The sequence below is a fragment of the Nomia melanderi genome, chromosome 2, assembly GCF_051020985.1.
Source record: "Nomia melanderi isolate GNS246 chromosome 2, iyNomMela1, whole genome shotgun sequence".
NCBI lineage: Eukaryota > Metazoa > Arthropoda > Insecta > Hymenoptera > Halictidae > Nomia > Nomia melanderi.
This window is the reverse complement of record NC_135000.1, coordinates 11,672,897-11,688,418: the sequence shown is the minus strand read 5'-3', so window position 1 is coordinate 11,688,418 and position 15,522 is coordinate 11,672,897. Positions and strand designations below refer to the sequence as shown.

General features: G+C 33.2%; 2 protein-coding genes and 1 long non-coding RNA gene across 6 annotated transcripts in view; 2 read left to right on the top strand and 1 right to left on the bottom strand.

Annotated features, from left to right (window-relative positions):
* Positions 1 to 8,874, top strand: part of LOC116430728 (endoplasmic reticulum aminopeptidase 1) — a 91,716-nt gene extending 82,842 nt beyond the window's left edge. The window contains exons 13-15 of the mRNA XM_076364964.1: positions 3,662 to 3,804; positions 4,906 to 5,258; positions 5,455 to 8,874. Coding sequence (XP_076221079.1) covers positions 3,662 to 3,804; positions 4,906 to 5,258; positions 5,455 to 5,610 — 652 coding nt within the window. The 3' untranslated portion in view covers positions 5,611 to 8,874. The remainder of the gene's footprint in view (positions 1 to 3,661; positions 3,805 to 4,905; positions 5,259 to 5,454) is intronic.
* Positions 8,875 to 12,738: 3,864 nt separating this feature from the next.
* Invadolysin (leishmanolysin-like peptidase, invadolysin) overlaps positions 12,739 to 15,522 on the bottom strand; it is a 379,264-nt gene continuing 376,480 nt past the window's right edge. For all 3 annotated transcript variants that reach the window (XM_076364967.1, XM_076364966.1, XM_076364965.1), the window contains one exon: positions 12,739 to 13,322. In XM_076364967.1, the coding sequence (XP_076221082.1) occupies positions 13,167 to 13,322 (156 nt within the window). In that variant the 3' untranslated portion in view covers positions 12,739 to 13,166. The remainder of the gene's footprint in view (positions 13,323 to 15,522) is intronic.
* Positions 13,265 to 15,233, top strand: LOC116430760 (uncharacterized). Of its 2 annotated transcripts, none has more exons than XR_004235773.2 (3): positions 13,265 to 14,115; positions 14,395 to 14,726; positions 14,808 to 15,233. It is a non-coding gene; the product is annotated as an uncharacterized LOC116430760 (long non-coding RNA). The 2 variants fall into 2 exon arrangements; XR_012998080.1 differs by having other exon boundaries at positions 13,914 to 13,973.

Sequence of the window (15,522 nt, the reverse complement as noted above, 5' to 3'; positions counted from 1 at the left end):
GAGGAAAAGTATGATAGATAAAAAGGAAAAATCCTCCCTTTCTTCAATTCTATACCTGACTGTGTACCTGTTAGTGATATTATGATTATATATTATTTGGATTACGTTCTTATTGTAGATTGCTTACGATTTAAATTTCTGGTATTCTAGATTAGTTATTCTAGTTATATTTTCAGTCGATTTCATAATAAATAGACAAATTTTGGTACAACACTGTATGCTTAAAGTTAAATGGTACATTGTGATCTTTTATTTTTATTAACTCTTTGGTCAGTATATTATTAGCTATTTGGTACTTATAGAAATTTAACTTTAAGTCTTTAAATGTGTTGCTCTATGGATGGAATTTGTGCGTGTTGTGTAATATTATTTTCGTGTTTCTGCGGCCTGACAATATTAGTCTTCGCATTTTGTTGTGCATTATTTGTGATTTGTTCGTACGTGTTATGGTAGTACTGCGCCAGACTCGTGCTGCATATGTTAAGATGGGACTAATTATCACTTTATAAATGAGTGTCTTATTATGCACAGATAAATGGGACTTATACACCATATTCTAGGTGCTTTCTCTAATGTGACATGCATAAATTAATTGTTTATCGAGATGAACTCCTAGGTACTTTACTGTATTTTTTAGACTTGTTGTGTGTGCGTTTATTGTTACTGGTTGGAAGATTTTGCTATTTCGTACCTTTTTCTTTGAGAATATTATTATTTCAGTTTTTGTTGCATTCAGTTGCATTTTCCATTTTCTATAATATGGCTCGAATATTGTCATATGCGTTTGAACTTGTTTAGCATCTATTATGGCATTACAGGATTATGCATAGATTACAGTATTTATCTGTAAACAAAGTTTGTAAGGTTGTAAACTTTGTTTACAGATAAGTTTATATCGTCTAATTACACATGGAATAGTTTGGGCCCTAAGACGGAGCCTTGAGGAATTTCTGCTTTAGTCAGTTGTTTCTTAGATTTTACGTTGTTTATTTGTACTGTAAGGTGTCTATCACGTAGGTATGAGGCAATTCTTGTTACCCGCGGTATTATGTTTTTCCCTGAAACCAAATTGTTCATCTATTATGATTCTGTTTCCTTGTTCAAATTTGTTGAGTCTATTATGCACTATTTTTTCTGATACCTTAGTCATTGCGGGTAGAAGATTTATGGGTTTGTAGCTGCTTGATTCTGTTTCCTTCTTCCTTGGTTTGTGTATTGGTACAATGATTCCAGTTTTCCAGCTCGATGGGTAATAGTGAAGTTTCAGCGCAGCATTTAGTATGTACATACATTAGTTGTGTTATAGCATTTCTGGGTAGATTTTTTAGTATAACATTCTGTATTCCATCAGCTCCTGCTGCTTTCCTTCCTGGCAGACAGCTATTGAGAATCATTGGTAAAAAATGAATAGTTTGCTTGTAAATCGCTGTTGAATTTTGCGTGAGAGAGTAAAGGAACGTGATATCGATTGTCTCTTTTTGGTACGTTCCGTCCTTAACCGTTTGAGTCCCACGGGCCGGTTTCGCGCTCTTCAGATTTCATGTCGAAAAAAACCCAGCGCATTTGAACGATACGGACAACTGACGCCGCACTCACAATGTGACGAAACGCGCTCAACTTTTCAGACGCATGTACGTCGCATTACTACCTTTTTGTATATAAGTAATCCAAGTAATACATTTTGTATTTCGTTGTTATCTATTATAAATTAATATACATTTATAATAGTATTAACATAGATTAAGACTTAAGAGACATTTAAAGCCTGAGCGCCGGCAACGTATCGGCCACTTAACCCAAACGCCGGCTTCATTCACTTAAAAAAAAATATTCAAAACATTATACATTTTCGTAAAATAGTACATTTTAATTGCATAGTCGTCAAATCCAGCAATGGAAATCCAGAAATCCGCATTATTGCGGGTCGGCGCTCAAGCGACAGTGTTAAAAACTTCTGATCTCAAACGGTTAAGGAGAATGGGATCAACATTGTATACCGGACAGCCGTCGCCGCGGTGAGTGGTATGGCCACCTTCAGCTGATGGATAAATAACGTCGAACCCATTCTCTTTAAGGATGGAGTGTATCAAAAAAGGACAATTGACATCACGTTCCTTTACTCTCTCACGCAAAATTCAATAACGATTTACAAAAATACTAGTCGTTCCTTCGAGACTCGATTTCAACCCCCTTTCTTCAAAGTCCAAGAAAATTTTGAAGTAGCTTCTTTACCTTAATTTCCATCAAACCGAAGGTGTAGAATCATGCTATGACAAAGAAGTACAATCATTTCTTTCCACCCTGTACGTTATTATACACTGTACTATTATACACTACATCATGTAATTTGTTTTGTATAAATATATTTTTTTATGCAAGTACATATAATTACTAACTATATTACAAAATAAAGGTCAAAGAGTAAAAGGAAAAAAAATAATTTACTTCTTTATATAAATAAATGTATAATTATTTTAATAGGATATTAGATAAAATATATTAATTAAATAATAATTTTCGAAATAGTTTATCTGAATAATACTAATGTTTTCCATATTTCTGGAATACGACGAGTCTGAAAAATTTCTTTTATTAAATGTAGCAAATTTCCATTATTAAACGCATTTACCCTCTGCTTTAAGCCAATGTGTCCTTATGCTTAAAAAGCTGATACAAATGATATAACTCATGGTGTTTTTATCTGATTCATGAGTATAAACAATTTATGTGTTATGTATATATATTAGAAGAAATTATTATTACCATATAAAATTGTTCATTTTAAAAAATCAATTTGTAAGTCTTACCACTACTACAATGAAATTTACCATATGATACCTTATATTGGATGTCTTTGGAAAATAGTTATATAAGGTGTAAAATAACATATGGGACCCAGTTCAGAAGTGAAAAGAGAACATAAAATCAGTGAATACAGTTCATATAAACATGTATTTTATTTGATCCTGTTTTAAAATCACGAGACTTGGCAATAAAATTCGTAAACTGATCGTGATGAAGTGATGATATTCTTCATTGTTCAATATTCTTACGGTTACTTCTTCCATTTCTGAAGCTCGCACCGTTATCAGCGTCATAATTCTCCCATCAAAAGAATTTTAGAATTGATTTTATGGAATGCTATTCAGAACCGTCGTTGTATTACTTCAAATGTCGTGAATGTCGTAAAAATGTATTTCCTTCAATATAACCTTCGGATATAGCTACAGAGTAATTTAATGCAATTGTTTATTTAGTAGCTAAAAACTCATACGACATATGACGGCAGTTCTGAAGAGTATTTCACAGAATCAATTGCAAAATTGCTTTGTGGGGTAGATTAGATACGGATAACAGTGTATAACTTCATAAAAGGTATACTTTGAAGCTGGCTACAATGAAGTCGAGCAATGATAATTATTCTACTTCTATCATGTGCGAAACTATACATTCTCATAAAAGTAATTTCTCAGAATGGTATATTATGTTATGAGAAAGCGTTGTTTTCAGGTATAGAAATAAGTTAACCCAAAATATACAATTTTTCCAAAATATTTTCAAAGACATTTTTCACGTACAGTTATACACTTCTCGCCTGTGCACACTATTCTATACACAAACTATTATGTAATAATTTCAAACATATTTTCCATTTGTACAGATTATTGAGAATTGCCGTATTGCAATCAGCTGTGACAATGAAATTGGATGAGGTTGTAAGGCCCGCAAAATCTCTCTTTATGAATTGGATGTTGAAAGGTGAACGAATCGCTCCAAATATTCGAGATGTTGTATATGTCGCAGGTAAAATTATTTTCTGCCTAATTTGAATTAATACTAATAATCGTGAAAGGAAATTTAAATATCAGAACTACAAACGCTATCGTTGTTCTGAATATAAGTTTTTATATTTGTTTTAAATGGATGTTTCATCTCTAATCGAAATCCCTATGATTTTTGAGCAGCTATAACACAGGTCAATTTCATACTAAGATAACATTTGCAATTACAAATCTTTGTTTACAATCTACACCAGTTCTCAGATTTACAGTTCTTACAAAGTGCAACAATTTGTTCAGTAATTATGATTCTGTGTTGCATAAACAAGATTTCGCTACTTTCGATCCTGTCATACTAAATTAAAATACTAAATTATATTTTGTATTTCTTAATATGAATAATAAATATATATTACCTTCCACATTTGATATAATGAAAATTTTGTAGTTTCCAAGCAACAGTTTATTATTTTGTAATAAATAAATTTGATAAAATATTAAGAAACAATGAATTTGCAAACGTTGACACGAATCAAAGTTACAATTTTGTGTGCGTGCGTGCGTGCGCGTGTGTGTGTGTAAACCAAATTTAAACTTGCCTTGTAGGTATTCCTAGTGAACCTTCAGTCAAACACAAAAAACAGAAGTTTATACTATTATCATGGATTATATACATTTATTCTAGATATTACTATGAATTCGAATACTATTATCAAATAGAAAACGACATTCGGTAATATTTCCAGTATTTAAATAGTTGGGTTGTCTCAGAGACATAATGTTTATCAATAACTAGATCACGTTAATTACAGTTCAATAAATAATAATATTCCATTTTTAACACTTAATAAGCGTTTCTTATGAATTTATGATTATAAAATTTTCAATTGAAAATATTTTATGTGCTTTACTTGTAAAAGTTATGTAGTTGTTCGTTCGTTGCACACGAAAAAACATTTCATACAATTTGTATTGCACATTGTCTCTATTAAATAAATGTAATAGTATTGTAGTACTTGAAAAGTTAGCTTGGCTATTCTAATATTACATAACATTAATATTAGGACAACAAACGAAATATATGTTTATTTGTTTTTTCTTCAATATTATACTGATTTATATACAGGGATCAAGTTTGGTAACGAAGAGGAATGGAATTATTGCTGGCGGAATTATCAAAATACTCAAGTACCTAGTGAGAAAAGAATAATGTTAGAAGCATTGGGAGCAACGACGGACTCATGGTTACTGCAACGGTACCTGCTACGTTCGTTAGATCGGGATGTTGTAAGATCTCAAGATGTTGAAACTGTTATAGCGTCTGTCGCTAGAAATCCTGAAGGTCAGTTTCTTGCGTGGCGTCATATTAAGGCACACTGGCCTGAGATACATGCTTTATTTGGAAACGGGTCGCTGACAATGGGTGGACTTATTTCCGTTGTCATCTCCGATTTCTTTACGGAGTACGATTATTATGAAGTAAGTTTAAAGCATCAGTTCCTTTAAAAAATTGCTCTTTTTATTGATAAAAGATGCTCGTATGCATATGTTGGATGGATACAAAGAATTTTGTGATACTTTCCAAGAATTTTCCTAGTTGCGTGTTCTTCATTAACCTAGTATTAATGTTTGAAATATAGGCAAGTAACTAACAACTTTCGTCGTGATATTATAGGTGTCGGAATTCTTCAAGAAAGTGGACGTTGGAAGTGGACAACGAGCATTAGAACAGAGTCTAGAGATGATCAAGTTTAACATACATTGGGTGAAAGAAAATGCAGAAGTGGTTGACAGATGGCTAATAGACTATATGAACCTTCACACGAGTTAACCCCTTGCTCATAGGGAATGGGACAAACATGTCGCGGAACTATCATTCAGTCATTCCGTAACGATGCTTACTTTTTCATGGTTCTCATCGATGCACGATACCTTCAAGGTTGATGTGATATATCCAATGGAAAAGTAAGACTTTTGTTACTATTTACGAGGTAATTGAATCATTTATTTACCACTTAGGTATAATTCGCAGATCAAAAAATGACCCATTTCCGTCATTCGCGTCAAAGGATTACTTTCAGCAGATGAAAAATAACAATTCTTCGTTAAACGAAGGAATTTGGAAACAGACAAATATATTATTTAAACGGAATAAAATTTTGTTGCGAATCCCTCCTGCTGGAAGAAATCGTTCGACGTATCGAAACAAAGCCGAATTGTTTATATGTAACACATTATACACCGATTTATACGCACTTTCGAAAGTATTTATTTATTATGCACGCAGTGCGTGCAGATTGGATTACTATGTATAAAGAATGAAATTATAAAGAGAAGAGAGACAACGTTGTTCCTAGGATAGTCGCTAACCCATCATTTTCCAAAAACAGGGCTATCGACAAACGCCTGATAACGTTGATACTTTAGTCTCCCAAATATACTATACTTTATTACAAGGAGTGACAGTAGTCGCCTCCACGTGATACTCAACCCCCATTTCTGATCCATCCAGTACATTAATCGAACAGAGTGAAGTGAGCTTGCTGAAAATTTGATAAAAGGATGCTACTTACACATTTCACAACCCGTGATACGCACCACGAGAGGAGTAGCCGTAAAACAGTAATATTCCGTGTTGGTTTCAAGTGTACAAAATTTCAATCGATTATTTCATTACACGACGAACCTTTGACATTATTTATCCATATTCGAAGGAAGGAATTTGTCCGAGATCAACGTCAAGTGTTCACTTTCTAAAAATTAAAGGATTTACAGTATACGCATAAATTGAGATTAACTGCTGTTCAAAGTTAGTTGGCTGCTCCCGTACCGTACAGTGCGATTTGCTGTAAATAAATACAAGGAACGACGTTATACTTGCGTTAGAACCAATCAAGTAAGCATAGAATCTTCCCGAAGCGATCGTGCAAACAAATGGTTCTTCTAAGTAGCATATCAACGTTAGAGAAGGTTGGCAGATTAAATCGGCCGAATCTTTGTCAAACGGAAGTCTAGTCTCTTGAAAATACTAACGAGACAAAGATAATTTGGCCTCGGAGATAAAAAAAAAGAGCAGAACATATTGCAAAGATTGTATGTCCCTCAAAATAAATACAAAAAATTGATGTACCGTGTGTCATGTATTAATGTTGCTGCAAATTGCTGGAGGCGCGGGACACGTCTCGCGTGGAGCTGATCATTCTCCATGTAAAGTAGCATAATAGAGAATCGGATATTTTATTATGAACAAATGTATAAATTTATGTATGTAATCATGTGATGCTTTGTGTGGTGTGTAAATATTAGAGTAAGAGAACTGTGTGCCCTGTGTGATCGGATATATTACAGAAGGTATCTAGATGTAGATAAAACACGTTCATGCCAAATTTGTACTGGCCTTTATAAATATTCGTGTGATTTTGGCACAATCCGTAACTTTCAAATGCTAATTGAATTTCTGTTTGTTATCATTGGATATTAGGAGTTTCTGATTTATACCACACCTTGTAATTACATTTTACATTCTACATTCTAGTAATTATCCATTGACAATAAACATCAAGCGAAATAGAAGAAGACTTTTGGACAAACGATTCATTTGTTACGTTTTTAACGAGCGATAAAATTGATTTAGCATTTAAAGGTTAACGTACCAATTTTATCCTATAACATGAAAGAAAATGTAGAATACACGAATAACATTGTATATACATTTAGCACGAAGAAAATAAGATCGAATCAGAACGAAATTCTTATTCCATTCGAAGAATGGTGAGACACCTTATACATGTTCGGGTTTTATCTCTGGAAACTATGTTTTGCACGCCACTCGAGTGCTTTTGGTTACCGTCTGTATTCATTGGCCGAATCCCACGAATATTTGATTTCGAATGTTCTCGTCACTCTCGTTAAAAGATGAATCACTTGTTACTCAAAAGAGAAATGGCCATGTTACCATTATTTTTCACGCCAGAGCACATAAAACACGATCGATCTTTAGCCGTGATCAATTGACAAACTGCCGATGATGCTTGCAACTCGAATCTCCTGCGAAAGAATCATATCCTGTTTTCGAGATTTCTGCCAATTTTGATATGCTTTCGGTGAGAATACAGTTCCCTTAATTCTTAAGAAATCAAATGTTCATTTGAAATTCAACGATATTTACCGGATTAATGCCCTCCGGCCGGAATTATACACGCATGTTTACGTCTAGGAAGGGAAAACATCTGTAAATAACGGCTGCATGAATCTTTCATCGCCCCTTTAAGTAGATTTTGATACACCCCAACAGCGAATTAATAAATCGACGCACAACTAGATACCTTACGTGTAAATAGCATATTTTTTCACTAACGGATATTCTCTTGTTAAAGATTTAATGAACGAAATCGCTCCTTCATATTAGCGGAACAGCCAGACTCGCAGGTTCGAATACGAAGGAAGCACGAACGGATTGGCCTACTTTATAACGTTCACATGATATCCGAAAGTATAATACTTGTTTAAGAAATATCTGCAACTTTCTCATTGCTTTCGTTCGAAAATAACAATCGCACAGATTCTCATGTTCCTTTTAACGAACCTGTTTACAATTAAGTGAAGTTTCCGCGAGAGTCGTTTAACATTCATTCATTGTTGTCCCCCTTTTAACGGTAAATTGATTCGTACTACATTGTTTGATACTATACAATGGTCTAACAGTATTAGAAGAAACTCGTACTTTATTAAGGTGTTACGAATAACATCGAATGCAAATAAGAATACATGTTTCTTTTGAAATCTAAAGCGATATGAATCGAAATCAAGCCCACTAGATGCGAAGTAAATCGATGCAAAAGTTCTACCGAAAGACTGGACATCAGAGTAATCAAGAAGAGTACATACTTATATGTATTTTAATGCAATCACAACCCGATACTGTTACGTCTTAAGAGAACGAGGCTGTCTTGCATCTCATACTTATGAATGAATTATTGATATAACTATATATTGTATACCGTTCTCTACTGTACTGTTGTCATAGATATTTTGTTGTAAAAAAAATACGAGATATGTACAAGCATACAAATGAATATATTATATGTTTAAAGTATCTTGATCGTGATTTATTTCTGTAGGATTCGGACAACGCAGTGTCATTAAAAACATTTTATTACTCTAAATGATTAACAGATAAAAACAGTAAAGTTACACTCTCTTATCCTATTCTCGACTTTGCTTACACTGCGTTAGCGCTTATACTGAGTTCCCGCTGAACTCGCGCGCGCTTGATCAGTCATCCCCAATCACTTTTTCCTTCCCTTCACAGCCATCCCTTCTCACTTACGCCCTGTCCCTTGCATTTATAGCTAACACTCTCGCAGTCACGTATACACCTTACTAATCACATCATTCTCACGGCCCAGTCGTTCGGTTCCAAATATTCTTCCTTCACATCTCTTCGGCCGCTCGAATCATCCTGTGTGCAGACATACTTTCCCTAAACATACCGGCGCCACCCTGTCGCAAGACGACACCAAAACTACCGAGCAATTAAATCGTTGCTATTTCTTATATTTTAAGATAATTGCAAACAAACTTTTCATAAATTTAATTTTAAAAAGATAAATTAATTTTCCAGTTTTACTGAACAGAACTATTTCAACGTTTGCGCCTATTTTTTAATAACTTTCACGCCATTTTCAAGGTAAATAATTATGCATGTTGGATTTCATGAAAACATACAGAATATTGTCGTGTACAAAATTTTTATTGATAACCAGGTTCAAAATCGGCCACTTTTTATCATTAACCTTTGCAGGTAAAAAAGGGGAGCACGTTCCAAGTACGGTGTCATTGTTCTGCGACGGAAGACATTGTTTCGTATAGGTCTCCTCTAGTCATGTTTCATTGGAGTCTTTGCTCACCAACCATGCCGGGACTGCTGATTCCTGCCTTGACTCCACTTGAGTTTTGGGCAAACGGCATGTAGTCGGAATTGTTTTACGACAGCAGCAGTGATGACAGATTTTCGGAAACTGTTCGTTTTCTTCTATTCTAAACCGTTTTTCCTTCGCCAAGAAATGCAGGAGTCCGACTCTGGTATCGATACTAGTTATCGCTGTCACAGATTCATTGACTCCGCCCTAAACACACCTAAATTTACATTGTGAAGCTATTGGAGTCGGCGTTTGTGTCGCCGCATGTTGCAACGTGTATGAGGCCCTTTCTACTCACGATGCGCTCGGGCTTTCGTTGCATGGTCATTATTGGTGCGCGGCAATAACAAAGAACGGAACTGTGACCGAATGTGACGAAGTAAGACGGAACTATAGAGAATTTTGTTTTTCGTCATTCCATTACGTCTTATTTTATGAAGCTTTTATCATTAAGTCTCATGCTCGGAAAAGGCGAACTGTATATTGTACAGTGCGTTATTGACGTTAATCCAGCCGGTCAGCGGTTCAAAAGTGAAGAGGGGCAAGGGGAGACGTTTTTGTTACTGGCCGTGTCGCGAACTGAGGTGGAGTGTACGGTCGAATCTGCTTGCCCCTCTTCACTGTTGAGCAGCAGGTCGGCTACGTTCATGTCAGTATCGCACTGTACCTGACCCTCGATTTACGCAGAGTTTTTCATGTAAGTTTCTTTTTTACACTTATGATAGAGATACTCAAACTAAATGGGCTAATGTTTAGTGATACATAGAAATTTGTTAAACTAGTATCACATAGATGCTTATTTTCAGTTCTTTTTGTTAATAATATGAAAAATATAACGATGAAATTATTAGTAATTTATAGTAATAATCTGCATTTTTATTATCGGAATTATTCGGGATGGTTTTACTACTAAATTACTACTACTTATGCTGCATAATAAATAACATTTTGGTTATTAATGTATATCTTTATAATTTGTGGTTTTTAATACAATGTAATTACATTCTGCAAAATTTATAAGTTAAAAAACATACCGCTAAAGTGTATAAACAGAGATGGTGAACATATTGAAATAGATGTACAAGCCAATATTTTACATAGCATAAACAAAAACAGTAATGTCTCTGACAAATAAGAAACAAAAGTATATTCTTTTATATAAATATTATTACTCAAATATTTCTATAAGAGTAGATTTCTCAATATTGGATCTTGACCGAAATTCAATATACTCACCACGTTAAAAATTGAAGAACAATTGTGATACAAGTTCTAAAATAAAAAATACTAAATAAGTGATCATTTGAAAATATTCTACGCATTTATATACAACCATGCCAACATTGAGGAACGCAATGCAATATCCAAATGAAAATATCTCCTGAGTTACTAATTTTTTATCATAAATGGCTTAATATTCTTTCAAGAAAATAATGGGTTGCGTCGATTAATTGCATAAAAATATAATTGATCTTTATGTTATTTATCTGTTCATCTAAAAAAAAGTGGTTATGTCAAGTTATATATCTCTTGAAACCAGATTATAATATTTTTTGTATTATAAACAGTTTTAGAAATCTTCAAGTGGATTTATTTAAATGAGATGTCCTCTAAATAAAGTATGTATAATATGTAATATTAAGCCAAATTGTTTGGAAATTATACATTCCTTAAAATTTCAAGTTTAAACCATCGAGTCATACATTTGTTTCATTGAAATACTTACATTTATCGAAATATAAACAAGTTTACAATTAATTTCCACATCTAATAGTTGCATCATCACGAAACATCATTAAGAAACGACTTCTGAAATTATATAATAGCTGAATTGTTCAATCGTCCTTATAATAGTATATTACAATGGTTCTTAAAATATGCACCGTAATGTTTTGTTTCATTGCGGATAATTTGCTTAGTTATAATGTATTTTCAAGATTTTCGAGGTAACAATTTTCCTTGTATGATATAATAGTAGAAAATATTTTTAAACATTTCTCACAAGTGACAAAATAAAAATTTACGAAAATAATTCTTGGTTTTCATAGTATATTTGATATATAGACGCAAGAAAATCACTTGCATGATTAAACCCGGAAATTATTGCTGGATTTAACAAAATTAATGTTTCCGTATACATTAAATAAGCATTTTCTATTTTGCTAAGTGAATACAATTTACTACATGAGACTCCAAATCTTTTTTATAACAGTCTCCATATATACATGTATATATATTTTTAATTACAGCTTTTAAAAAGTTGAAACATTTTTCTGTATTTTTAGGTTTTCCAATCTAGAAACCCTTTTTTATAAAGATATCATGTAAAATCATTGGTAATTAAATACAGAATAACAATTTATCTACTTTTCGTTAAATGAAAAGTTAGTGCCAATTATTTCGTAATGTATAGTCTGAAATTATTTACGGACGCTTGTTCATATTACAAAAACCCAAAACCTTCTCGCTAAAATGAACCATTTATTTTGTATTTTATACTTTTATACTCTACAGACTACATATCGCAACTTAATTAGCTTGAGATATAATTATAACTTTGACATATTTTATTACTAGACAAAGGTTTCAATTGTAATAAACAATCATAAAAGCAGATACTGAATACTTTAGTAAAGTAAATTTCTGACTTCTACAATATAAAAGATTACAATGCGCATATGTTTATAATGAAATGTACTTTTAATACTAATAACAGCATTGATTAAGTATCTAAGAAACTGTTGCCATTAGAAGGAAATTAATACTATTTACATAAAATTAAAGTACGGATAAATGTTCTAAAATTATACTGCATGTAACGAACGTACATATCGTGATTAACTATAAAGTGTCATTGGCAGATAATATTGGCACTTACACAATTTGATACTTCTGAAACAAATCACTGATTTATTTACTTACAACTGACATAGACTGATTTCATTAATAGTTAATAAAATAAAATATGTTCTAAGGTACTTGTGATGTCAAAAGTATATTATCTCAATAGAATGATAAAAATTAAACAGGCAGCGTAGTCAAGTAGGCATAAATGTATATATTTTAATATTGGCACTTCACGAATGCCTCGTCAGATACATCAATATAAATATAAGAAATTACATGTAAATTTATATGATAAAAATGCAGTATATGGAATACAACACGCATCAATTTTCTCGCGCGTAAAATCTTAAAAGTATTACCTGATGCATTATTTTATATCTTTCGAGGTATGAAAACATTGAAGATATGTCATCCTCATTAAAATATTAAAATAAAATTGCCACCCCGTTTTATACTCAATTTAGGAAACTACTATTTGGTTCCAAAGATATTCTTGCGTCGTTAAATCTTCGAATTGTAATTGTAAAGTGCTTTCGAACGACATTTTGATGGTAGGCTATAACGATTTATCGATCTAATTTGGACGTTGTTAAAAATATTACCTAAATTCAACCGCACATCATCTAAGTATAAAAAAATACATTAACATAATTAATGTCGACATATTTGTAATTGTTCCTGCAGATGCGCAATAAAGGTTGTCTCTATGGTAATACGTCGCAGGTGGATGCTCGTCTCCAGGTTTACAGTGTTCATGTTTCTCTTTTAACTCCTCCTGAAAAAGATAAAAATTATTCTATACTTCGGTATTACGAAGAAAAATTTGGCTACAAATATTTTGGATAATTGTGTTATTGAATAAAATGTCAATTATGACTTAAACATCATATATATCGATACTGAGTAGCATAATCCCTTATAACAGCACCTAATATGGAACACCACAATATTTTGGAAAATAAACAACTTCATGTATTGCGTACTATAGGAAAGACTTCATTACCAGTAGTAAACAATCATAATAATAGTTGGGAATCAATTGAAAATCTGTCACTGTAAACGAAGCATTATTATATTTGGTAGTACGTTACGTTGAGAGACGAAGTAGTTTTTTTTGTGAACTTACAGAAAAATTTCTCTTTCACCGATTTCGACGATCTCTGGATATGTTATAAAATTCAATAATTCGAACGACTGTGAACTCTTTGTGACAAAAAGACAGATCTTCTTTAATTTTGGAGATAATAGCAAAAAACATGTTCGCTACCACTACAGTAATGCTTGCTTAAATTCCACAGAAATCTGTTCGGCTTAATTTCACTGCACCATCCCTACTCTTCCCCCATTACACACTGTCTCGTTCTAAGTCTGACGTGATCCCAGACAGGGACGAAAAATGAATATAATGAGGGGTAGCAGATGTCAAGTATAAACATACAATGAAGAAATTTCAATTGTAATAATTTTAACCGTACCTTCTCAATCGTAGTACCGACGGACTGTTGAGAATCCATTGATTAAAACGAGTCCAAAGACGACGTAAATCGGCCTAGTTTTATTGATTTGAGGTAAATGAACTTTTAATTTCGTTAATTACGTTAAGGCGATAAAACTAGTCCGATTTCTATTATGTTTGAACGCGTTTTGGTCACAACAATCTCAGAAATTCACAGGCACTATATTTGAGAAGGTAAGGTTAAAATGACTACAATCGCAATTTTCTTCATTCCATGTTTGTATTTAACGCGTGCGATATCGCTTTGAAGTCCCACGTTTCGACCCTCGATTTTCGGCGGACTGTGTCTATCCGGCTTTCGCTCACTATATCGATTCTCTATCTTTGTCAGGCTGTGCCCGATTCAGTTCTCAGGAGAGAATAACGTACTCGTGTTCTTTCTGCTCGGTTAAATTCCACTGCAAAGACCCGAAATTGTGGAATTGAAGCGAGCATTACTGTACATTGAATTATATATAAGTATTAGGGGTACCTATAAGTAATGTCGTATGCCCTGACGTTTGGCGTTGAAACAATGTTGTAAACTTCGTGTGAATCGAGTTGATGATGTGCTTAAGTGACCTCAAACACTGTGTTTATATGCTGCTTCAGTTTACTGGGAGATTCAATATTATTTAAAAAGAATGAGTCCAGATAAAGTGATAACGGAGCATATCCGACATTGTATGTTTTCTGAATTTCGTAAAGGAAACAATGCTATCGTTGCAACAATATTAATCAATATTAATAATGTTTATCCCGAAGTTCTAGGTGTCTGGAATTGTCAACGATTGTTCACAAAATTTCGGAGCAAGGACTTTCGTCTGGAAAATGATGAGAGATCAGGAAAATTGTCTCTTCTTAAAGACGACGAATTAGGGTCGGTAGTTGAAAAAGATCGGAGTTTAAAAATTGGAGAGATTGCAGAAATGCTTGGTGTATTGTAGTCTACTAGACACACGCTTTTATATGATATAAAAAAATATACAGCATTCTATTTAAAAAAATGAACGTCACCTTCATATCTAACAAAATAGTATAAAGACAAAAAGATTACATACACCATTGTCTTGCGTATAAAAAACAGTACTATTTTTTCTCTTTTATTTTTTTCTAATATTTACTATTTATTACTGTATATATATTTACTGTATATGTAGGGTATGAATCTTACGATTGGATAACGCCGGTATATTTGGGGGTAGTGTGACTGCAGTCAGGATGATCTGGAATGGATGAAGAGGTGCGAAGAAAGAATGTTTAGAACTGAACAACTGGGCCGCGAGAATGAAACGTGTTTGCGTGAGGTTTAGCTATGGATGCAAAGGACAGGGTGCAAGTGAGAAGGCATGCATGTAAAAGAAGGAAAGATTAATTCGAGATGACTCATAAAAGTACATGCGAGTTCAGCGAAAAGTTAGTCTAAGGCAGTTAGTATAAGAGAATCTGAGGGTAGTCTGGTGGTAGTCTGAAGAAAGGT